Raw genomic sequence first — 25,666 nt, forward strand, 5'->3', positions numbered from 1 at the left:
CATCCCAAATTGCGGGATAGGAACACCGCAAATAGAATTATTTTGCCAGTGGAACTTCACTGCACTGAGTATGAGATTATTGATTGCTGACACGTGACTACTTGTGATCACTTTTTCAAAATTATAACGTTGTCAACCACTTCCCACTGTATACGCAGGCTTAAAAACTTGAAACTGAGAGAATGAGACCAAAATGGAATCAAGAACCTTATAAAAACAACACCTAAAAACGTACATGGCGAGAGTAAAAGATGTAACCAGTTCATTGTAAGCAGATGTTTACATAACTTTCAAAACTTTCGAAATGAGGAGACGAAAGTTCATTGACCGATTGCAAAAATCTATGATTGGTCTATGAGTGAGACAGAGGAAGCACATATATGCCATATTTCCTATTTATTATAAAGATACAATCTTTATACAGACAGACATTATGCTAGATTAAGAACCAAACAGTCTATTACTTCTGCCGGTGACTTTCGGAACGCGCCTTGATTGAAGGCCAGCTATGTATATGCGCTTTTAACGGTAGAAAAGAGAACTAACACTCAGCGAAAGCAAGCCAATCTTTGCTTGCATGATCTTATATTAACGTTGATTATTACAGAGAACTGCAAGGTCAAACGTAATAACACTTTTGCTGTGGTGTATTTTTTCGTTGATGTGCTTATTAGTTGTTTAAATTTTAAAATTTAAACTTGTCTTTCACCGTGAGAGTTATTAATCTATGTCGTACAATCGAAATGTATGTAATTCCCGTGACGAATCTGGAGATCTCAGTGTGTTGTTTGTTGATGATATCCTCGACTATTAAACATATTTAAAGATTGAATGAGTGATTGAATTTAAAACATGAGTCGTACCGCCGGGATTTTCACCGCTTTATCAGGAAGGAATTCTGAGGGTACCGTGTGCAGACTATGCCTGAAGAATAATTATTATTATTACAACATATTCACTTCCAACGTTGCTTACCGAATAACTGTGGAGGATTCCCTAAATGATTTACTCGGTTTACAAGTGAGTGGCACGATACCTGTATCTTATTGATTTATCTTTTTCATATTACTTGCATTATTCCGTGTTATAAGCATCATTTCGCACTTCTTCAATGTTTAGCATGTTGATTGCTATCTTAGGTTGCTGTGGGAGATGGCCTGCCCACCACCCTGTGTCCACTATGTTTGAAAAAGCTCACGGAATTCAGTGTTTTCAAAATGACTTGTTTAGAATCGGACGCAAGGCTGAGAAGAAATTCTGGGAGTGATTGCTTAAGAGTGAGTACTTTCGTTTATTCTCTTTTGAAGACTGGTGCATGGTATGTTTCGGAAAATGTTAAGTGACAGTCCTTGGTTCGTGTCGACAGAAGTGAGAAATCCTGGTATATTGTTATATGTGGATTCAACTAGTTATAGCAATTATATAATTGGATTTACTCAAAATTATGATTTATTATTCAGGGATGCCCTAACTTGAGAAAATAGTATGTTGTACGACTTCTTGAAGGTGGTATAGGTAAGAAACTTTTATTTAAAAAGTACTTGGGTTAGAGATTGAAAATAAATAGAGCATTATTTTTGTTAATTGATAATATTGGAGAAATTTAAAGGCCGTCGTAAATGGTTGACGGAATAGTGAAACTAGCCCCGTTTCCCGCAAGCTGTGTTTCTCAATCTAGGACTCCGTGCGAAGTGCTTGTTATATTGCATGTTTCAGTGGTGATAAGTTTAGACGTTTTGTTGTCTGATTCAATTATGTGTTTGTAAAACAATCAGTGCTAACAAACTAGGGCATTCAAGTTCGCCAACTCATAAAATGCAATGCACCCTCTACGCTATGAAACAATCCCTTTTAATATATTTACTCACTTGTGTTACCGAAGCATGTTTAAATGAGCAAAAACTCTCATACCGTTTTCCGGTAATTGTAAGTGTGAACTGTAAGTTATCCAGTGAGCTGCAAGTTAGTGTCCAATCATAGGTTCAAATGCACGCACACAAAATGTGAATTCTAGAGGGTTTCTTTATGTATAAGAAAACATGCCTGCTGACGGTTCAAAAACTTCTCTCAATTTTCACGGGTTTCTATACGGAGAGATGAGAGGTAGAGTGAATGCATTGGTGGCCCAGTATTTAAAATTACGTTTAAGCTTTGAAGACGATAGTTAGACAAAAAATAGTCAATACAAACGTTTTAAACTATCGACGTAAGATTAAAAACGAAAAGAAAAAAATTTGACATTTATTTAAAGATAATTTTTTAAAGTTTGTTTGTTACTTTGTTACAAGATTATATTACAATTTTTATTTTTGCATAATTTTTTATTAATATGAGTACGCTCTATTTGCAAGAACAATACATGTCACTTCAGTTATCACAACTAATTTTATTTTTGAGTAAAGATAAAGTTTCTTTGAATAATTTGTTAGTTTAAATTGCATTCTGTGTTTCAGATTTTGGTTTCAAATTCCTAGGTTCTTTTTTTATGAATACCAACTAAGGTATTGCCGGGTCTACACTAGTAACTTTAGTGACTACTTTAGTTGGCTCTGTATTTAAGTTGGTAGTGTAGGTGTCACCAGCTTCATTTAAGTACACCTCCACTTAAGTCATCTTAGAACCCAACTTAAATTGCGTAGGCAACTGTTTCCGCACGGTTGAAGCTCTTCATGTGTTGTAAATGGCACATAATACCCTTCTAACATCATCCCGTTGATTATGTTCTAAGTTGTGCTGTATTGTATGATGTGGTTATTGAGCGTTCTATTTCGTTAGTTAATTTCTAGTGTTGGGGATATTAATTCGACTAATTTATTTTGTAGAGTTTCTCGTCTTATTGTTGGTTTTATTTCCGTGAAAACTAATTGCTATGCCTGTTGCTCACGGTGAAACTCGATTTATAAAACTTAGAAACGTTTTAAGGAATTTTAAGACTGACAATGAGACGACGGCAGAGGATCCGGTAAAACAGTTTATTTTCCATGGTGTCATAATCGAAAATAACGTAAACGAATGCACTCAGTAACTTCCCACGCTCTGTTATTGAAACTATTGCATAGGGCTTTAATGTTAGTCCTGGGGATGCCGAGGGAGATAAGATGTGGCGATTTCATTGGACGTGGGAGGAATTAATGCTTGAAATTTAACATCAATGGTTTTAATAAAGCAGTGGAATTTGACTAGCAATAAGTGTTTTTGTTTACGTTATGAATATGTCATTCCACGAAGTCACGCTTAGTAATTCTAAATTCCTCTGGCTCCATCACCTCTCGCCATATAGCGTTCCCTCAGTAACTGAAATCGGTCTTTCCTTTTAACCTTCTAAATCCAAAATGGTTAATTCACGGAGTTTGGAAGTTTATTTCAAATAATATTCGCTTTGGATCAAAGAATCACTAATTGCTCTCCTTGACCTTCATCTGTCAACATAACTGTTTCCCGATATAGACAATCACGGTGCTGAAGTCGACTTAAAGCTCAAGTGTAGCTACCGCACCACATTTAAGATTATATTTAAGTGAAGTCACTTTAGTTAAGTGTGTAGTGTAGACAAGGCATATGCAATGAATGAATGTCAACTGTTTATTTGTTTTACAAGATGTCGAATACCATATTTCATTTATTTGAGATGATTAACCTACATAACAGTCTTCACAATCGTGGCTTGCCATATGATATCCTGCATTTTAGGGGTTGTTGAGGAAAGTTTTTTTGTGTAAAATTGACACTTGTTATTTTGATAATTATGATAAATTTTGAGGTCTGTTTTTATAACCTAAGTATTTTTCAGATAGGTTATTTTGTTAAATTTTTACATTTTGAGGAAAGGTTTTGGCAAGTGTTCCGATTTACTGGGAATGGATTGGTGTTCCACTTTGTAAGTAAATTTTGTTTAATGAATTTTGAGTATGTAGTCAGAAATTATCTTTTGAGCACAGAATGGAATGAATTTGTTATTTTAGATTTTTTTTGTTATACTTCCCACTTGATGCAGATCTTTTGGTGAAGAACTTTTCACCTAAATCTAGGGCTCAAAGAGCATGTTAACTGTATTTACTTTACTGAGTTATGAGATTTGAAAATTAAAAGAATATCCTAAATTGTTAAGGTTTCATCCAACAGTTTATTGATGTGGAAGTGTCAGAATTACCTAAAATCTTGTTTATCTTTGATGTGCTGTACACTATTCAATGCGTTGGCTGTTCAGGCATTGCTCTCTTGCCTGTTGAAATTGGTGCCAAGTATCTTTAACTGCTGTCTCTTCTATGATGTTTTGTGGCTGTGAACATTTTTCTCCTCTTAACCACTTATCTAAAACTCTCCCATCCAACATCAGGATGATAATTTCATACTTTTCTACCTCAGAAAATGGCCAACATATGAGATACACCTCTTCTCTCCCATAGTTCATATTTGAGTACATATAAACAAGATGTCAATTAGAATAAAAATGAATCAAAAACATATACTACATGAAAGGTTCACATTTTAAGACAACACTGTTGAAAATATTTATGTTATGCTTATGTTGCCCCAAGGATGATGTAATACGGCCACTTTGTGAACTGAGTACACGAAGTATTTTCCTGCGTAATTTGGTTTCAGCAGCTATTTAGCTTTTTAGTTATTGATTAAGAGACACATGTCAATTTTTATATAAACGCTTGGATATCACATTGAAAATCCTATTTCATCAATATTAGGAATATGCTTCATTTGTTCACATTGAAGGAGGTGAGTTTATCATAGTTACTTTCTCCACAGTGTATCCAAGGGGATGAGGCATCTGATGAGGAGTTGGGGTCTTCTGCTGACACAAAAGACTTCATTGAAGATGAGATACAAGGCTCCTCAGGTCTCACATGCTCAGTCCAAAGGACTGAAATATACATTCCTGTGTCTGACTCCCAACAACCTGGAGCTAATATGTTGGTAAGTTATAATCTCATCCACAGTGAAACCCTAGTTTAATGACCTTAATTTATAAATATTCACTAGGTTCAAGATGAAATTCGTTTTGCCCAGTGTAACTGAATGCATTTGTACAGGCAGTCACCCTTGCTTGTGTGACTAGGGAGACCAGATACCATGAGGTGAAAAAAGAGGACAGCACCCTATGATAAAAGGGATAAGAGTTAAAGTAGGCCACTTAAAAAACAAAGTCAATTTTATAAGTTGGATCAATAAAATCAAAATGCTGTGTGAATTTACCGATATATTTTTCTGTGGATCTAATTTTCTTAAGCAATTTATGTACTTGTATCAGCTAGTTAGCTATTAACACATTCAATGCGGATGTGACTCCTATGAAAGTCGACAAAATTGGTTGATGAAATAAGAAAGAAAAAGGTAGAGTTTTCACAACATATCTTCGCTTCAAACACTGCTCTTACCAAATGGTGCTTAACCTTTTCGCGCCGAGCTCCTTCGCGGGAAGTTGCTTTTGGCTCTACGAAGGGTTTGAGATTTTCTTTTTCGCCCCATATGGAGTTTTTTTTTGGCTTGGGACTGACCAGGTAGTCGCTTCCTCCCCTTACTGACCTGTCCTAGGGGGGTCTTGGACCCTTTCCTTGGCAACTGGGAATATATAATCCTCGACCCTTTTCCCCGAAGGCAGCCCATCCCGGCGTACTTTTGCGGTCAGTTTATTGTTGCCAGTGCAATTTTAATTTTTTTTAATTGTTACTGTTGCATTAAATGTCAGTTCATCAATGTATTTCTTTCATTTGCAATTCCTGTAGAACTTTTAAAAGAAGTTCTACGGTTATTTTTAGGGTTTTCAGCAAAACGGCACTATATCATAGCCAAATGAGCTTTTCCGAGAAGAGTGAGGTTATCATCTTCCACGTACATATTTCAGTAGGAGAATACTTACACCAATGAGAGTACTTACAATATTAGAGTTATTACCTGGGTATAGCAGTTCTTATTCCTGCAATAGTATGGAATGCTTCTCACAACATGTGTCTACGCAAAACATTCCCTATTGGTACTTTAAATTTACGAATTTTTAGGATATGCATTAATCAGTGTTTATAGCGAAATTTCTTTATAATACCTTTGTATTTAAAGGTTGGTAAGAGGTTATTAAAAATAGCCGCTCTAATTTTTGGCTCACGACAAAGAACTGAGAGAATCGTACTTTATTACATTACGAGGGCTTTTTTCATAGAAGTTAAATCGAATATTCTATCGAATCTCACCGCAAATGTACACTTAGAATGTAGCTAACAGAGTAACGTATATTTTTAGATGTAAATCATTACAATATCGCTCCTATAAACTTGCTAGTAAGTTATAAAAATAGCAATTAAACATCTAACCTTAGCGTCTCCAAAAATTGTTCTAGGTGATGATCAAGTCCGTTAATATGAACGCTAATTTCCGTTTAAAATTTGGAACCAATCAGCAGAACATACAGAATGTAATTCGCATTAGTTTTCAAAAAATGCTACATTTACGTTTTTAGTTATTCCACCTTATGAACAAATAAGTGACCATGAGCACCTTCCTTGAGTGGGACACTGAGAGCCGGAATGGGCTGAGGTAATCCCCACACGGACAATAGGAAAGGGTCGGACCTCTCGCGCCGAGGGACCCTAGTGGTGGTTGGGACCCACTTGGCATGCTTGACCGTGAAATCGTGAAAACACGGCCTCTGGCCTTTTACTTCGAAAAATTCAAGCCGTGAAAAGCCGGCCTTCCTTCTTTAGCATCAGAAAATTCAGGCCGTGAAATCACGCTCTGCGTAGGGAAGAGGTTAAGGTTCGAAAGAGGGGTCCTTGCTGAAGGTCATACGCACAGTCAAAAAACTCAGGAGTTAATATTAACCCTCCGACTCCACCTGGGGTCTTTTTTGACCCCAGGGTTGATAAAATGCCTGTATTTTTTTACTCAATTCAGATTATCTTGCCATGTTACAGATATGCCTTCCCGCATGTTTTGTCTTTAAATTCATGCCATTTTTTAATTAAAATTTTGAGTTATTCACGGATGGGATTATTTTTCCTGAGTGGGGTCAAATTTGACCCCCGGTGGAGACTGTGTAGGTATTAAATTTTGAAACGTATATCTGTGGAAACATAATTGATAAAACGTTTTGAAAGGTAGGTAATCCTTATGTAGGTTTTCATGGTGGGATGAAGATTTAGATGCAAAGTTTCCGGGTTATACACCGCGTGTGTCTTTCTTCATATACAACAGTTTCGCCGACATTGCTACTAGCAGCTTTAGGTCACTGGAGTGCATAGTGGAGGTAGAGATCGTCTTTTATATCATTCATTCAAGGCTGGGCTCATCTCATTAGTCAATCCTTCCTCGTGTATTCCTTTTTTCCCTATAAAACTTTTTCCGGATTTAGTTGGAGCACTCTGTTCAACATCTAAATCTACATGATAAACTCCTAGCCACCTCTAGGGTTTTGGGCAGGGGGTGAGTATTTTTTACTCAACGTACACTCTTTTCCATAAGTTGGGTAGCTAGTTCCCGTCTCTCCTGCTGAAAATGTTCGTAGAATCCAATATCTTTTCCTCCGTTTGGAGCTATATTTTGAATATAATGTATCACAGATATTGTAACGTGGGCCCAGTGAAGATTGAGTGAAAATAGCCACCACCTGCCTGAGTTCTCTCGGAGGGTATCATGTTGATGTATTATCCTCATATTATTTCATGACAAACACTTGGCATTTTCACTCATTAAATAATAACAGCATGGAACGCCTATGTCAACGGCACTATCTGGCCTCTTAGACCATCGTAACCCTATGTCATCAGCAGGTGCATTGAGCGAAGGAAAAAAAAATACTCTAGGGGACAATTTGCCTCAACTGTGATTATGATTCATCACCTTTACTTTGTCACAGGATTTCCCCTTCCGCCTAATTTTCGAACTAGCCACCGCTGTCTATGCGCAATTCTCATGTCAAGGAGGTCAGGCCTTATTTTCGTTTTAGCTCTGCAGGTGCATAGTCCACATGGAAAGAGATTTTTTGGGACCAGTAAAAAACTGTACCTTCAAAACGTTGTAATAAGCATTGAGTTTCATCGGCTGAGCTGAGGATATAGTGCAGATCAGGTACTAAATGAAATTTTTGAGAACAATGACGAAGACATACAAATGGACAGTTGTGAATTGAGTAGTGATGAAGAGGAACGAATTGAAATACAAGAGGATGTCACAGACGTGATAGTGGAAGAAGAAAACTCGTCAGAGAGTTTGAGGACAGTGAAGATGAGGGACATTGCACCACCACTCCACTAAGTTCAAATCGCGTAGAAATTCCGAGGGTGATGTTACCCGCCAAAAGGCAGTTATTCTAGTTTCAACTCAACACCGCTCATTTGATGTTAGTCGTGGTGAAAATAAAAAAACTAATTTTATTTTATTATCATAAAAAATCCGGCGTCGACACTGTAGATCTAATGGCAAGGCATTACTCAGTAAAGCGTAGGACAAGAAGAGGACCTCTTGTTCCATTTATATATTATTTATATTGTAGCATTTATTACTTTTGTTTGAAATTCAAAGAGGTTCAACGGGGAAACAGAAAAGGGAGCAAGGAGAAATTTTTTTATTGATTTGGCAAAGGAGTTAGTAGAACCAAAGATAAGAAGGTAATTGAAAAATCCTCAGACACGAATGAAAGTAATTAGGGAAGCAGTTAACTCTACAGGATTTGAACATTTATTCCACTGCAGCGTAGAAGGGATTTGCCACTACGTAGAAAAAAACGTAGGTGCTGTTCATTTTGTCCGAGAGAATCCGGTAGGTGATGAATCGGAGGTGTGAAAAATGCGGTCTTTGTTTGTAATGATCATTCAAATATCATTATATTCTGCAGAAAATGTGAAGGATTGTAAGATAGATTAGTTGTAATTTCAATACTTAATTTTATAAAAGTAATTGTTCTTTTGTCTTGGGCTGAAAAGAAAAAATTATAAGAGAAATTTTCTGGATTAACAATAATTTTTTGAGTTTTCTAGGATAAATGTTATTGTATTTCAAAATGTTAATATTACTTGATAAAACAATAAAATTGCCTATTTATGTCTTTATTATAATTTAAAACGGTATAATTCAAAATGTCTTGAAAATTAACTGTTTGTTTTTAAATTTACGGCTTGGGGTCAAAAAAGTCCCCAGGTGGAGTTCATGTAAGTATTGCGCAGGTGGAGGCCGAGGGTTAATTATGTACGGAGGTGGATAAAGGACTCCTGGCCTGACTGGCGGAGCCTGTCAATTGAATGTGTTTAAAATAAGATAAGAAGAAAATAGGCATCTTAAAAATAGCATCCTTTCATAATTTAGATTAATAAAAATTGATTAGACCTATAATTTTATATATATATGTATTTCGTGGACCTAATTTTTTGAGCAATTTTTGCATTTTTTTACTGCTAGCAAGATACTGGTTAAGAGATTTCCTATGCACGTAATCAATATTTTCAATGAAAATGACAATTTCCCACTCTTCAAAATTTGCCTGGATATCGAATGAATATCCGCACTATACCCACTGGCAGGTGTTCTATGAATAAAAATGCCCACTGGCTCCTCCCGACATCAAGGTGCAAAAGGGTGAAAAAGAAAGGATGTATGGAGGAAAAGCAGGACACTTGACACGTAGTTGCAAATTCATAATTTGAGAAAAAGAAATTATCAGCATTGTGATTTTGTTTTTTGTTTGTGTATATTACTTTTTCAAGCAATTTTTGCATTTTTACAGTGTTCTATATGTAGATATTTATTGTGGATATGTTTATTTTGTTTCTCTCGGTGGACCATAAGGATGAAATAGGTCTCTGAACACCTATTTAGGTAAAGACGTTTCTGAAAAGTAGGTGTAATTATTAAGCTAAAAGTTATAACAATATGGCTGTAAAGTCATCTATTTTTTTATTATGAGCATTTAAAATACGTCTTACAAGCCATCAAGGAAAAACGTATTTCGCACCGCCGCCATCTTGAATGACGTCAGCTCATGCAATAGTGTTGTTCTTAACCACCTTGACCGTGCACATTATTGAAGTTTACAGCGGAGATATTGTGGTTACTACGCCGTATTTTTCGTGTCGTAGTTATTCCTCGATATGTCGCAGCGTATAGCTTCAAGTACTGCATTGTGCCTAACTGCAGAAATACGACTAGAAATGCTCCAAATAAATATTTTCATACGGTCACCCAAGACGTACAACGAAGATTGTTTCGGATGAGAAGGTGCCGACGACTGTGAATGAATGAAAAAAATTAATTCTAATATTAACGCATTGTTTATCAGATTTGACACAATCCTATACCCACTCATCTTCACCAGTGGAAATTTTTTTCACTTGCTGGCTTTATCCACTTCGAGGGGATCTCTGTCCGACACTTTTTGAAAATATTGTGTTCCTCAAGGAGACTAATGCAACCATATAGAGCAACATTTGAGAAGTTTTACTTTAAAAATAAAATATATATTTTTAAAACATACCTTTCTCGTGTACTATTTGTAACTATCCTTACGAGCAAAAACAGGTTAAATATTTTTAAGATATCTTAGTTTCCATAAGGTGAGGTGGGGTAAGTGCGACTGCGGGGTAAGTGCGACTCCCCTCCAGGAAAATCGTATTTCCGTTCTCGAAGCAGGTGGCGGTCGTGCAACATATTCCACACATTGTTATGAAACCAGAGCCAACGACTTAGTAATACTTATCCCTTAATTTCTCGTTCCACATGCTTAGGAAATATACCTGTCCGTTCATCTCGTAGTCTTAGTTGGTTGTGAGGAGAGTCTATACCGCAGTTCCCTCTGAATCAACGCATCGGAGGTGTTAGGTAAGAACTATATCTTGTTTTCTCTTCTTCATGGATTGGTTTTCCTTGCTTTACTTAAAATTTAGGAACTTGGGTCATTATATTTAGTTTAGATGGGGGTCGCACTTTCCCCGTCGTAACCATTCATTCCTACCTTCCGGGGCAAGTGCGACCCCGTTACCTGAGGTAAGTGCGACCCCCTGTCGCACTTACCCCAGGCTACGAGGTTGGAGTATGGATTGAATTTTTAGTTTCTGTCTAACAGATCTTGCGTTAAACTTTTAGTTTCTGTCTGGCAGTTCTTGCGTTAAACTTTCTTAAATAAATATTGCAAAACACCGATGTTTATAAAACTAGGTCTTTTAAGAGAGTCCTCTCATTAACTCTTATTTTGAAGGTTTATCTGATAAAGATAGCTTACTTCAGTTTGTTGATTGATTATGATAGGGCATTGGATATCATGTCTTCTGACGAGAAGGATGTAGACGACATGGTATTAATGCCTGAAACAAGATAGCATGAGTCGAAAAAGCTTAACAAGTTCGGTGACTAAATATTTTTTAAGATCTCTTAGTTTCCATAAGGTGAGGTCAGTGAGGTGGGGTAAGTGCACTTAACTAAAAATTTTAGTCACCGCAACTCCGTAACATTCAAAGTGGAGATTGGATTCTGGCTAGATTCAGCAGCAAAAAGTCTGTTGCTCACTATGTAGGGAAAATTCTGGAGATTAATGAATAAGGTGATGCCGTGGTTTGCTTTTTGAGGACATTTTTTGGAACTGAAATAAGTTTCACCTGTCCATGGAATGAGGATTCCAGCGAAATACCTAGGGAAGGTGTTTTAAAAATATTAACGAAGACCTCTGTCGGCCGTCGACCGGCCGGCTTACAAATGTTTTTTTTCTTTTTTCAAAAAGTATTTCAAATACTGTTTTAGATTTCAAACTCCCAAGTCACAGGTATTGTGCATTTCAATTTTGCCCAGCCCTACTTACACAATACTTGAACTGCTCTCAGAACTAGCTATGCAATCATTGCAAGAAAGACTGTTAACTTCCACCTCACCGTCCTCCTCAAAAACTCGTGCCTCCACATAATAGGTTGTGCTCGGGGCACACACGAGCTCGAACGATACATTCGTTTTCATTGTGCATAATTTGCACGCAACCAATGGCAATCTGAACATATGTTTAGATTGTGCGAATGGCGTCATCAGCGTAATCTTCTCGTCCGACCCTAATAAATGGAATTTCATTGTTAAATTTCATAAACACATTTAATATGTATTTTACAAGAGCCGGTGATATTATATTTCCATAGCTATGCATATTCACTCCCCGGCTTTCAGCATGCACGTAGCAATTTCTGTTGCTTATGTAAGTAAACATTGCTGCCGTTGTAATTTTCGGCTAGTTTCCGGTGTCAGCCTTGGTGAAACCGGGTTCCGAGGCGTTTGTTTTTTACGATAAAACCTCCGAAAGATATATAAGAAATAAAACCTCACGTTAAAGTCGTTAAATAAACCGAGAAATTTGGTGACAATGCGCAACGCCACTGGATTTCCCACACGGTTGCATGAGCTGACGTCACTTTCCGGCTGGCCAATGGAATTACGTTTTGAAGTGGGTGTGTTTTTGGAACTGTTTCGGTCATTTCTTTTCTAAATTCTTAAGAAAATATGTGAAATGAGTGCGTTAAAGTGGCTTTTATGACAATTTTACTATATTTTACGATTTTTAGTTAGTATTTGAAGGGATATTAAAATTTTGTCCAGAGACCTATTTGAGAAAATACCCTTTCTGCAGTTGTATTTTGCCATGGTGGGCTGAAGAAATATGTGGAAATTTTGAGAGGCTCTGAGTTGCTATTAGCAAATTAATATACTTATTATAACATAATTTTCAAAAAGGAGGCCATTTCCCCATTCTTAAAAAAACCAGTCGAGGCACCAGATGAACAACATCTACAAAGGATTACATGTCTGGACCAACCCGGATGTCTTGTCACCCTATATTAAGGTGTCATTAATGCATTATTTCTTTTCATTTATTTACAGGAAAACCAATTAACGATATTCTTATTCATATTATCACAGATAATAGAACATAGAAAAGAGTAAACAAACATTTAATGAAACCATTAAATAATAAATAAAAATATCTATAAAGAATTGCACATCAATGAACAAAATATGTATGCAGATAGAATGATATAAATATTAAGATATATAAGTGTTCTCTTAGTAGATTTTTTTAAAATTGAGGTCATGTCCGAATTGACATGTCGAGATTAAGCCTAACATCTGGTCACCCTATGTGTGACCATCAGTTGCACAACATGAGGCAAAAAGTCTACCCACCCTAATCTTCTTAAGTATATAGGTAAATCTCAGCTTTGCTAAACCACCATTCTTGTGAGAGAAATGTCAAACGTCCCATGGAGGAGTCCAATGGTGGACTGTCTTAATTCACTTTTCTAGCCTATTGTCTTTGCTACAGCATAGCTGAATCTCAAGATTGCTCTCTTTTTCTTCAACCAATCTTCCTGCTTGACCTCAACATAAGAAGTAGCAAGAACCTCATATAACATTTTTATAAGCAAGGAAAGTACAATGGAGAACCAAATTTAACTTCTTAATTTAGTAATTGAATCTACAATTGATAGCAATTCGAATAATGAAAACATGAAGGAAACATGTTACATCTTTGATGAGTGAATGTTTCTCTCTCGACCAAAGGAACTGTTGCAAGATTCCTTCAACTCTTGCAGTTTCCTCGCATAGTGTGAGTGCACATGCCTCAACCGAAGAAACCCTAGCAAAGTACTTTCATATACTGCAAAGGCTTAGCTGAGTGCTTGTAATAGGTTGTTGTCACTAAAAGCTTATGTAAACATGATTTCAGCCAGCTTGAGTGGTCTCAGGTGAAAGAGGAGGTTTTATTGTAATTATTTATAATTATTTGCATTTTTATTTTGCCCCATTGATTGGCACCCAGCATTATCTTCTAGGAAACTCTGAAAGAGGAGAACGAAGACCCTCTCAGTGAAGGTAAATATACTGAGATATGCACTCTGGATCCAGCTGGAATTTCAAGAAATGCTTTAGACCCATTGGCAACTGATGAATTGGTAAGTTCACGTTTGCTTTGTTAAGCACAGTTTTGCTACTAAACAAATTCAGTCCTCCATGTTATATTCCAATATCATTTGCCATAATAACAATACCTTTTCCCTTCCTTTATCAAATATGGAATAGGAATAGGATTACTGGATTATTTTCTATGTGGAATATTCCTGTATCAGTTGCCAGAAAAGCAAAACCTTTACCTTAACTTTGTCAAATGTGAATAAGTAAACTTGAGTTGTGTCATAAGTCTTCATTAGAACTTTCACAGTTAGTCATATCAGCTAAAGAAAAGCTTCTGGGCTATGTTGCCTTGCAAATTTTTGGGTGGCCTCAACGTTTCCTGACCGATTCTGGTTTCTTTTTCACGGGAGATTAAGGGAATCCAAGTCCCAAAAGTTTTATTCCACTGGCCCAAAAGTTTTTCAACTAACATACAGATGTGTCGTTCTTGAAGAAATAATTCAAAATGAATGGTTCATTGTTCTGAACAGAATTTGGGCATACAGCTGCTCTGATCACTTACCTTAACTCACTGAGCAAGTGAGGGCACTGACGTCATGGCATTTCCCATTTATGTGAGCACAGGAGCACAATGCTCTCTTCCAATCACCACAAAACAGAAGGATGGATCATTATCATAAGTCCTAAGATATGTTTAAGGCATCTCTGCTGTCTGCTAACTATTTCATTGGGATGTATTTCTTCTCTATTATATCTTTTATAACTTTTACTATTCTTCCAGCAGTCCTTCTACAGCTGTTTTTATCAGGCCATCATGTCTCATTATGTGGTCAACTACTGGTGAAGTCGTTCCAAATGAGAAAAACCTTTCATGGTGAACGATAAATCCCGTTGTGTTGGTTCTGGTTGGCTGTATTGCCACGTAATCAGGTGATGCTGTTTCTAGCCAAATCTAGCAAACATGAATTGCTCCCAAAAAAGAATTTATGTAAGGTGTATTCTAACTGTAGCAGATGTGGATGTGGTGAAAACTGTATGGAGTAAATTGTATGTAGGACTCAGGATTTGTCCTTCATTATCTGTGGAAAGGGTATTAGATGTTGGCAAACCAGAGTAGTTGTCAACAGGCATCAATTTCTTTCTGTGAGCTGATTTTAATGGAGCTTGTTATACCATATTTCTCCGAATATAGTCCCCCTCTGAATAAAGTCCCCCCCCTCTAACTTGAGGCTTTAGTTTTGGGAAAAAATTTTGAAAATGCATTTGCATTTTGTACTCCTTCCACACAAGTAGACAATGATTCTAGGTTGTTGATGAAATATGTCATGAGACCATGATGTCTCAAATTATTGCTGATAAATTTGTTGTTCCTTTTTAGGAAGATTTTCTTATGGCTAATTGAAAAGGCAGAGTATATTAATGGGCCATATTTTGTTAGTCGATGAATTTCCCCCGTCTTCCTCTCTGAGGTCAGAATAGCTTTTCAGGGAATTTTTCAATTATGCATACACCCTATATTTGTTGTTTTGGTTGTGATCTTTTTGCTTATAATACCAATTGGTGCAGACCTGTATCAATGAAGTGTTAATTCTCTTTTTTCTCAGAAAGGCATGGGAACATGTGGGTATCCTTCTGTAAAAGCAGATCAGTTCAGTGATGATGGAAGTGGATATGCACACAATAATAGCACTAATGGGGCCACAAATGACCTCGTGTCCCAAGCCTCTGATCAGGTAATCATAATAATATTAGATATTATATACAGAATTATAATATGTATTAGATATTAAAATGAAATGGATAAAAATGCATCGCACGTACGGCTCAGGCATGGGCAACTCTTCCCAGAAACAGAAGGATTTATGATCGCAATACAAGACCAGGTGGTGAAAACAAAGAATTATGAAAAATATGTAATTAAAACTCAAGTTTATTTTATGACAGATGCAGAAAATGTGATAATGCCTCTGAGATGATACAGCACATCACACGTGGATGCACTAACTTATCCCAAAAAGACTATCTGCACCTTCACAATCAAATTTGCAACTTTGTCCACCAGAAATTAGCTCTTAAGTATAAGCTCATATAAAATGGAGTTCCTTATTATAAGTGCACACCTAAAATCATTCTTGAAAATGATCACTGTAAGATCTGTTATGACCGTTCAATTATTACCAATAAAATAGTCCATAGCAACAGACCTGATCTAGTAGTGCAAGACAAAACTCACAACCTAATTCGCAAAATATCACTACAGCCTACACAAGCAAAATAGAAAAGTGTGAAGAACTTAAAAACGAAATTAAGATATTGTGGAAATCAGATAAAGTACACATAAAACCAATCATTATCTCTGCCACAGGAGTAGTGCCTCATTCAATCCATCAAGGTCTTCAAACCATTGGACTGCCAAAAAACTTGTTTACTACAATATAAAAAGCAGCAATTTTAAATACTTGCCGGATTTTCAGAAAAATGTTCGACACAGAGTAAAAAGACGAGAGTACTTGGTGATACCTGTACCTCAACTAAATCCAGCAAAAATACTGTGAACATATCTATTTTTTTAAATAATAATGAAAATAACTATATTTTAATTGGTCCAGTGATTTGTTTTGACAAGCATAAGACATGTCAAGGAGTATGTAAGATACAAAAACAGTACTAATGAAGAAAGAAATAAAATTTTATAGGAAGAAATTCGTCGTAAATATGTATATAGTGTTTTGCACAAATAGTTGTATTATGAATGAACACAGAGGGGTGATGTAATATAGTTAATTTTTGAAGTAGAGGGTGACATGCTGTGTAAGGAGACATTTTACCTAAGAGCTGCAGTATCCTCTTTTGAATTTAGAAAATTATTTTATAATAGGGTCTAGGGCCCCAATGAGGATACTAAACATCACATTCAGGTAGAATTCACCATAATAAATTGGCGTTAATACATCAGTGACTAAAATTTATCTGATTGAATAAAAAAACAAGTAGATGTAATTTTTCTGCAGAACTTCTGAATATGTTGCTCCAAGGAGTCTTCATTATCAAGTTTTACATCCAGATAAGTAGAACTGAAAAATTGTGGAATATATGTACATAAATATTTACAGAGATCATTTAGTGAGGAGCTGGTTGCATACACTGTTGAGTCACCTGCATTGGTAAACCTTAAAATTTCTTAAAATTACATATTTAGATTATTACCTTAAAAAGTTATATTCGTTTGCTTAAAGTAATATACATTTAATACAGTTACTACCTGTGAATCACCCCTAAAAAAGCACCAAATATCAAAATGTTATGATAATAACATGCTAACGATCGTTTTAGGCTTACTTCTTGCATGTAAAGAGGGAGGTAACTTACCCACTGTACTTCCCATTCCCATTGTTGTGTAAACGCAACATTATATACAACAGCCATATTTATACCAGTACTGGCGAAAGTTAGTGACAAAAATGAACATGATCAATAAAGAATCTTAGAACTTAGAGAAAAAATTTCCTCTTGTAGGATTACTCAATAAATCTGTGTAAAATATGATTTACAAGTTGTAGTACTTCAATGCGTCTAAATTTTCAAGTAAAATAAAAATTATTATTTTAGTGAATTTTTTTTACAAAAATAGCTGATTAAGAACAAAAGATATTTCTGAAATTCAATAACCTGATAAAAAAGTATCCTGTAGAAAGGATTTTCCTAATAATTACGATTCAATAATGTTGCGTTTACGCAATGCTTAGGATTAATGGATGAAAGTGATGTTTGGGGGAAATCCTGAATTTCAATTACTGTGAACACGGGCACTTGAGCCCAAATTTTGAGATGTTTATCATTATTTTTAAATTTGTGCACGTCATATTTTAACCATTGCCGCATGGAATTTTTCATGGGTATATTTAAATCAGCGTTCATTACATTTAAATCAGCGTTTATGGGTATATTTAAATCAAGGTTAGGAGAACTGATACAATATCGTGTGTGAATATGTTTGCGTGTGTATACAGTGAAGATTGAATGGAGTGTTGAGTGTTTCCCCCTCCCCCCACGATTCCCCGCTTTCCTGATTTAGGGGTTTATCCGTGATGTGTACGTGACCAGTGATAGGTCCACATTTTTACCAATCCCCTCCCTCCAAACAACACATGTTAGCAGCTAATGGAGGGTGACAAAATCTGCACCCCTCTCCTCTACAAAATGAGAACATGCTTCGGCAAACCACTCTCCCCGTGGTGAGGATTCTAAGAAAACCCGCTTCTTCCCAAGTTTCCCCCAGTTGCCCCAACCCCAGATAACTAACCCAGCTGGGTTGTAAAATACGGACGAATTTCAGCTTGAGGAGACATATCGGTCGCATCTTCATGTTGCAGCCAAAGGCTATGCCCGACAGCTGATTGTGTTGCCTGTCAGGTGGAGGAGAGGTAGAAAGAGAAGAGAATCGTAGAGGTTAGACTGTGAGGTGAAGAGTGGCGAACAAGAGGAAATAGGATAACTGAACGGTAGATTTCCGGTGCCAAGAGGAATAAGGTCAACCCTCGACGACTTGAATTAAATATTCTCTCAGCCCATGGTGAATGCCCCCTGCAGGAGACAGTCGAGGAGGTCATCCGCATCCATGATGGAGAGCCGATAAGTAAAACTGTTAGTATACTCACGTTCATACGAACAACGTTATTACGAAGATCTCGGTTTTGCGAAGCAAATCGTTGGTCCCAACGAAAAGGCCTATCCAAGCTATAGGAAAAGAAACGTTATTACGAAATTTTCGTTTTTGCGAAACTACGAATCTCAGTCCCGGTCCTGGCGGATACAAAATGAACTTTATTACGAAGTTCCACACATAAACTATGGCATTTAGATGCATATTCACTACGCTAAATTTTAATAATCACGCCACGTTTAAGTTCTCTTCGTGCGCTGTGACCAAGAGCGTCAGTTATGGTTATTTCTTCACCATGCGTGCAACACTATGTAAGAAGCTTCATTCATGGGGAATCATGGCGACAGACTCATTACAGCTCGTAAATTTGATCTACAGTTATTTATCTTCCTACGCACATGCGATTTACGAACTTTCAGAGATTTGCGAACTTTCGATACTTTCACTGAAAAATTTCAAATTTAGAATTTGTCTCCTTTTTATTTGGCCGTTGCTACGCGGGGCGGCGTAGAGGAAATCGTACTCTGGGCATAATCTGAACAAAGTATCATTGAATCTGGTGTGAAGTTAGGAACCGTTCAGCGTTTCGCCCGTTGTTCCTTGCCGCGGAGAGCGATTTTTTCGGCTCCTGCTGCATTGCACGTCCAGTTAGTCACAATCGTGAGTTAGCGCACAGTAGTTATGAAGTGTTGTATTCTGCGGGATAGCCGTTCTTTTCAATGCATTGCATACAGTGCGGCCAGCGAGAGTTGTCCGATGACGGTACAATAGGGGGTGCGGATAACCCTTCGCCAGCACGGTTTGCAGCCGATCGCCCTCCCCCATACGCACTTCACACCATCGCCTAGTCATACAACGTTGACAGATGCATAAAGAGCAGCGAAATAAGTCTGATCCACTAAAACATGCCCTTTCTTCGAATCCCCAAAACAAGTGATTCTTCCCCTGGGTCCTTCACGCTCGTCGTCATTTCCGTCTCCTTCCTTCATGGAGCCCTTTATAGGCGTTTCACTTTCTTAACCCTTTCGAGACCGCGGAGTTTTCGTCTTAGCTTGACTGCTGTACCGAGCCCCAAGAGACTCTTCTTTCTCGTGGTATGGAGCATTTTTGGAGGGCATTCGTTAAGAAGTGTCTCGCTGAACCTTTTTCGACCCCTCCACGGTGGGACTCCGCATTATCTCGGACTCCGAGAGTAGTTGTGCTCCCTTCTTTCCGGGTTTACGAGCATACCTGCGGCATTGGTTCGCGGTCAACTTATGTATTGCTTATATGTACTTAGCAAATGGATAATTGTTACTTGCACGTAAATTACAGACATGGAATATAATTCCTCATTTTTATCTGAGCATTGTCCAATTTTAAACGAAGTTCTAAGGCCATTATCAAAGCATTTAACGCAGCAACAATTTCCATGTTGATGTTTATACATAGCTCGAGATATAAGTTAATATTTGTCGTAGAATTTCGTATAAAAATTGTAAACGCTGCTCAAAAGACAAACAATTCAATTCTTAGTCTATATTTGTTGAGAAATGAACAAATATTTATTTCGAAAATTGACTCTATAAACAATTGTATGACCGCTGTCCCTTACCGCTGAGAGGGGTTATAAAAGACGAAGGGTCCAGGTACCTGCTCCCGGATTCGGAGGGTTAATCCTAAACCCCGAAGCGTTGGGTCCCGAGACAAAGGCGACCTAAACCCACGACCGTCCTGAAAGGGGGAGAGCTAGAAAACGTATATATACGGGTTTCGTTTTCTTGACCTGGAAAATCTCACACGTATATATACGCCCGTGGTCTCCCGGGTCAGGAAACGTCCACACGTATATATACGTGTACGGTAGGGAAAAGGTTAATTGGCAACGCTGCCCCGACCTAGACTATTTGTAATCTGAAAACTCTCGGGGGCCGCACCGTAGGTTTATCAACTTAGGAACAATGTCTTGGAACGCATCTAGTTCGTAAATCGGACTTACTGTACTCGGGAGAATATCCACCTTCGATTACGTCATAACGCATGCCGAAACTGAAACAAAATTTCTTGTTTTTATATATTTCCGCGTAATTTAATCGCGTTTATCACATACGGTTTATTTAGAAGATTCCTAAAAGAAATGATCTAACGAACTTCGTTATTACGAACCTCCGGTTTTTCGATCTCGTGGAAATTGTATTAACTAGAGTCAACTGTATACCACATGACTTCCCCCGCCCCAGTTAAGAAGATTCACGGAGAAATTCCCTATATAATCAAGAATAGAAGGACAAACTCAGAAAAAGACCCGTTGCCCCGCAATATTTGTACATTGCATTTTGTTTATTCTTTTGGCCCCTCCCTTTTTCCCCAGAAAGGTGTGCATGGACGAATATTATATTTTATAATCCAGGACAGTGTATTTTTGTGAGTGTGTTTGGGATTAGTGTCGGTGTTGTCCCTTCATTTGTTTTTGTATTCACGCCGGAGGTTCTCAAGAATTTAATTTAATTTTAGAGATATCATTTGTATTTGGTAAATATGAAATCTGCTTACTTTCAGCCTATTGATACAGAGGATGGAGAACTGGTTCAGAATCCCACAATGGCCATGGCGTCTATGACAGAGGCTGAGGGTGAGTGATCTTTAGTGTTTGAAAATGACTCTTCACTGAAAAGACTTATAACTAATTCTAACTAGGCGAATGTCCAAGAACTGAATCTCAAAATGCAATTAAATTTTGCAAACACCACATAACATTTTTTATATATTGTTTCTTTTGTCTATCTTACAAATGAATCCATGATCCAGATGATCTTTCAGACTCAGAACTCAATAAAATTAAGATTTTTTTTCGTACTTTTTTTCTAAACTCTATTTTACAAAAGCTAGTTTTTTGTCAGTTTTGTCATTAAGTTCAATGAAAATTTTTTTATTACAAGTGTCTCGACCCCGGGTCCTTGGCGTGACAACTTTAACCACTTGACTTATGCTCACCAGAGTGAGTCTTATACATGAATATTTTTGCCCTGTAAATTTAAAACTGCATTTCAGTTTAAACTATTTGGTTATATAACCCCATATGGGGGCTGATTCAAGGACCGCCCCTGGTGTTGGATGCTTCCCTAGTGAAGGATGTAGCATCTGTATTTTTCATCCATGTATACATTCTTTAGTTTATGATTTATAGTTCTGCTTGAGAATGTAATCAGGTCGGCAAATGTCTAATAAAATTTTCGTCATGGTTCTGGGACATTAACCAATATATGCAGTCATGTGCATTCATATGAGAATTCCAGTGTACTTTAACTAACAATTTTGCCTTTAAGACTGGGTTATAGAAAAAAATTCCCAATAAATTACTTTTTAAGAATAATAAGCATAAGTTTCCAATAATGTACCATGTCAACTGTGGTGTCCATAGACAAAATGAACTGTTTTGTGCTCTAGGCAACTGTGCTTTAATAGGCCTAACAGTTGTTCATGGAAAAAGTGAGGTAAGGAAAATAACTGATTTGGCTAAAAACGGGCTAAACTCAGTTTCAATGCCTTGTGTGCAGCAGTTGTAGTTCTGCAGAGTAATGACAGTGGGTTACCGGGCCATGCTTACTTATTCTCGTTAGCTAAGATTTCAAGGTTATAGCTTCATCCAAATTGTTTAAGGTGTTAAAGCGAAGTACAAGGCATCACCCTCTTTGAGGATACATGTGGACAACCTGGAAATCAGGTATCTGTGCCAATTTTTAAGCTTTTCATGATAAGTCTATGAATGGACAAAGTGAGGATATAAAAAAATATTCTTACAGACTTACTCTTGAATCAGGCTTCATGGTATTTGCTTACTAGACTTAATCCATGGTGAATTCAACCCTGAATACTGGGTCACCCGGTGAAACCAGAGGATTGTAGATGGACTCAAGACGGAGTTGGGAAGTAGTGTGGGGGAAGGCTGCTGATATGTTACAGAATGTACTGTCTGCCATTTCAGTGCGTCTTTGCATGCAAAGACTTTTATCAAAATGTTGGATTCATTGTGCGAACATGACACTCTTTTTATCATTTTAACATTCTGTGTAACTGGTCTGTTCTAATGGCTTTTGAAACAAATCCGTTCTGAACCATCCAGACTCTCAAACTGAGACTGGCAGAAAGAGATATCAGCAGAACTGTGAGAGCACATTCAAAGAGAGTTAGAACCCTACCCACTCTTCTCATATGGGTCCATTTGCTGAAGCCATAATATAAAATTTCGGATCCAGATCCGATTCCCTCCGCTACTTTGGATCCGATATATCTGATTAAGGGCAGTAACAGCAGATATTTGAATATGATGCATCCCATCTGACCACCCCTATACATTATATAATGGCATGAGGTATGAGATAATTAATTTCCTCCTTCCTTTATACTTGAAATAATTTTGTAAATAAAGCAAGGTGTTGTGGTTATGCAAGTTTAGTTGGAAATGGAGAATAGTGCCCCTGAGAGAATGTGATCTTCAATAACTGCTATTGTTTCTCATACGAATATTTCTTTTTTTAATATATGTAGGCCTTGAAAGTAAGTTCTTATAATATGCCATATTATTGGCCCTCCATCTTCCTCTCTATGATTTATTATGCTGGCAATGATGATTTTGTGAGCTTTAGTTACCTTCTAGCCCCCAAAGTTATTGTCCATTTTTATTGTATATTGCATATTTTTAGTCTTACATTGCTAGAAAGTATTTGCATTTAATAATGTTGGGAATTGTTTCAATTCAACATTATGTGTATGCATGCCATTTGTAAATTCCGTTTATGTTTACTTCTGTGCATGAAAAAAGTACATTGAGGTGTTTTCTGGAGTTGATACTTGAGGTTAGTATGCAAATACTTAGCTCAATTTCTCTGAGGAACAGTGCCGCTCAATATGTGAAGAAATGTATGGAAACCACCTTTACTGACATCTTGTTAGGTGTATAGCATCAAAACGAAGGATCGGTTTTAAGTAGCTTCCTTGGTATCTGTCTAATGGCTCCTATAAAATAGTTCAACAAATCATAGATTTCATCCCTGAATTTGCTTATTTTTAATGCGAATTTCTTTTCTAGAGTCCCCAGTTCCTGAAAGAGCCTCAGCCTTGTTTGCAGGGAATAAAAATGAGAGGGAAGTGAGGATAAGCTTAACTGTAGATGGGAAATCATGCACAGGTAGTCCACACACAGCAAAGAAGCCTTATTCATGCGGTGAATGTGATAAGTCTTTCCCTAAAAAGAGCCGCCTTGTCCTTCACATTCGAACTCATACGAAGGAGAAACCGTATCCATGCAATGAATGTGATAAGTCTTTCTTACATAAGTCTTCCCTTGTCATTCACATTCGGACTCATACGAAGGAGAAACCTTATTCTTGCAATGAATGTGATAAGTCCTTCTCTCAAAAGGGTCACCTTGTCTATCACATGCGGACTCATACGAAGGAGAAACCTTATTCTTGCTATGAATGTGATAAGTCTTTCTCTCAAAAGAGCATCCTTGTTAGTCACATTCGGACGCATTCGAAAGAGAAACCTTATTCTTGCAATGAATGTGATAAGTCTTTCTCTCAAAAGAGCACCCTTGTCCGTCACATTCGTACTCATACGAAGGAGAAACCTTATTCTTGCAATGAATGTGATAAGTCTTTCTCTGAAAAGAGTCACCTTGTCAGTCACATTCGGACGCATACGAAGGAAAAACCATTTCCATGCAATGAATGTGGAAAGTCTTTCACTGACAGGAGCACCCTTGTCCGTCACATTCGGACTCATGCGAAGGAGAAACCTTATTCTTGCAATAAATGTGTTAAATCATTCTCTCGTAAGAGTTACCTTGTCTGTCACATGCGGACTCACATCAAGGAGAAACCTTATCCATGCAATGAATGTGATTAGTTTTTTTCCGAAAGAAGCAGCTTTATCTGCCACATGTAGATTCATACTAATGAGAAACCTTATTCGTGCAATGAATGTGAAAAGTCCTACACTACCAAATAAAACCTTGTCTTACACATGCGGGTACACCGGAAAGAAGCCTTATTCTCGCAATGATTGTGAAAATACTTTCTCCTGATAGATACACCTTTTCTTTCATTGGTATTCCAATAAATTGGTCTAATTAATTTGTATTCATTAGCAATTAAGGTAAATAATTCTTAATATTAAGAGTTTTGCTTGTATGAAATGAAAAAAATCTCCCATAATGTTGAAAATAAGAAAATATTCAGTTAGGTCTGTGACCTTATTTCATATATTTTAAGTATATTTATTTTGCTACATTTTCAAGGACTTTTATAAGTTAATCCCATATATTTATCTGCTATTGTTTTTACTGGTAGAAAATTATTTATATTTAAAAGTAAGACAAGCATTTCAACACTTTCAATAAAAACTTGAGGCACTTTGTCTCAAGAATGATTTTCAAAATATTGTCTATAATCATTGTGTGATTAATCAATGTTTAATTGTCTCATCAATGTCAGTTGATATAGTTCTTCTGTGTAATTTATATTTAAATATGATGTTAATAACAATATACGATTGATAAAGAGAGTGGTTAAATGAGTGACTGGTCTGTTTTAATTGTTGATGTACCCACATGCCTTTCAGTTGCTACATCAGTATTGGGTTGTAGTCTGAATGGCTGCACCACAATCACACTCCAATTATTTGTTCAAATGACAATAATATGTCCTCTTGAAACCATTGCTAGCCATGGTTAATGCTAAAATGATATATGCAAGGAATGTTTTCCTCAGGTGAATGGCCATATATTTCCTGGTAACTGTCCCATTTATAGGCACGAAACAAATAACTTCCAAGATGTGTACAAATAAATTTTTTAGATAATTTTTAGGTATTACACGCGTGGTTTTGCGTGTTGAGATATATCAGTTGAGATGATTACATCATGGAGAAAATATTTATCGTAAAAATTGGACAAAATACGTATTTTTTATCGCAGGGAATGAAAAGCACGGTTTCTAAGTCCGCAAAGGCATTGCTGTCATATTGATTTTTTGGAAACGAAGTCTGCTTGCACTACATTGTGATACTGTATTACGTTCAAGTGGTTGTCTGTATTCACCGCTTTACAAATATCTTACCGTCAGCGTCAAAATGATG

At 36.9% G+C, this 25,666-nt stretch overlaps 1 protein-coding gene across 2 annotated transcripts; it reads left to right on the top strand.

Annotated features, from left to right (window-relative positions):
- Positions 1–559: 559 nt before the first annotated feature.
- On the top strand, positions 560–25,091 carry LOC124172586 (zinc finger protein 436-like). 2 transcript variants are annotated; one of them, XM_046552028.1, is made up of 7 exons: positions 560–1,020; positions 1,140–1,277; positions 4,765–4,932; positions 13,806–13,925; positions 15,489–15,617; positions 21,086–21,158; positions 23,616–25,091. In XM_046552028.1, the coding sequence occupies exons 1-7, from the start codon at positions 853–855 to the stop codon at positions 24,434–24,436; spliced, it is 1,617 nt and encodes a 538-aa protein (XP_046407984.1). In that variant the 5' UTR covers positions 560–852; the 3' UTR covers positions 24,437–25,091. The 2 variants fall into 2 exon arrangements, with proteins under 2 accessions (XP_046407984.1, XP_046407985.1); XM_046552029.1 differs by lacking the exon at positions 23,616–25,091 and adding an exon at positions 21,466–23,603 and having other exon boundaries at positions 563–1,020.
- The last annotated feature ends 575 nt before the right edge of the window (positions 25,092–25,666 follow it).

The sequence above is a fragment of the Ischnura elegans genome (assembly GCF_921293095.1).
Source record: "Ischnura elegans chromosome 13 unlocalized genomic scaffold, ioIscEleg1.1 SUPER_13_unloc_1, whole genome shotgun sequence".
NCBI lineage: Eukaryota > Metazoa > Arthropoda > Insecta > Odonata > Coenagrionidae > Ischnura > Ischnura elegans.

Bases quoted from the DNA above. Each gene is read 5' to 3' on its own strand.
- LOC124172586 (XM_046552028.1), top strand. From the start codon at position 853: ATGAGTCGTACCGCCGGGATTTTCACCGCTTTATCAGGAAGGAATTCT. The intron at 1,021-1,139 runs GTGAGTGGCACG...TTGCTATCTTAG, and splicing joins ATGATTTACTCGGTTTACAA to GTTGCTGTGGGAGATGGCCT. The intron at 21,159-23,615 runs GTGAGTGATCTT...TTTCTTTTCTAG, and splicing joins GTCTATGACAGAGGCTGAGG to AGTCCCCAGTTCCTGAAAGA.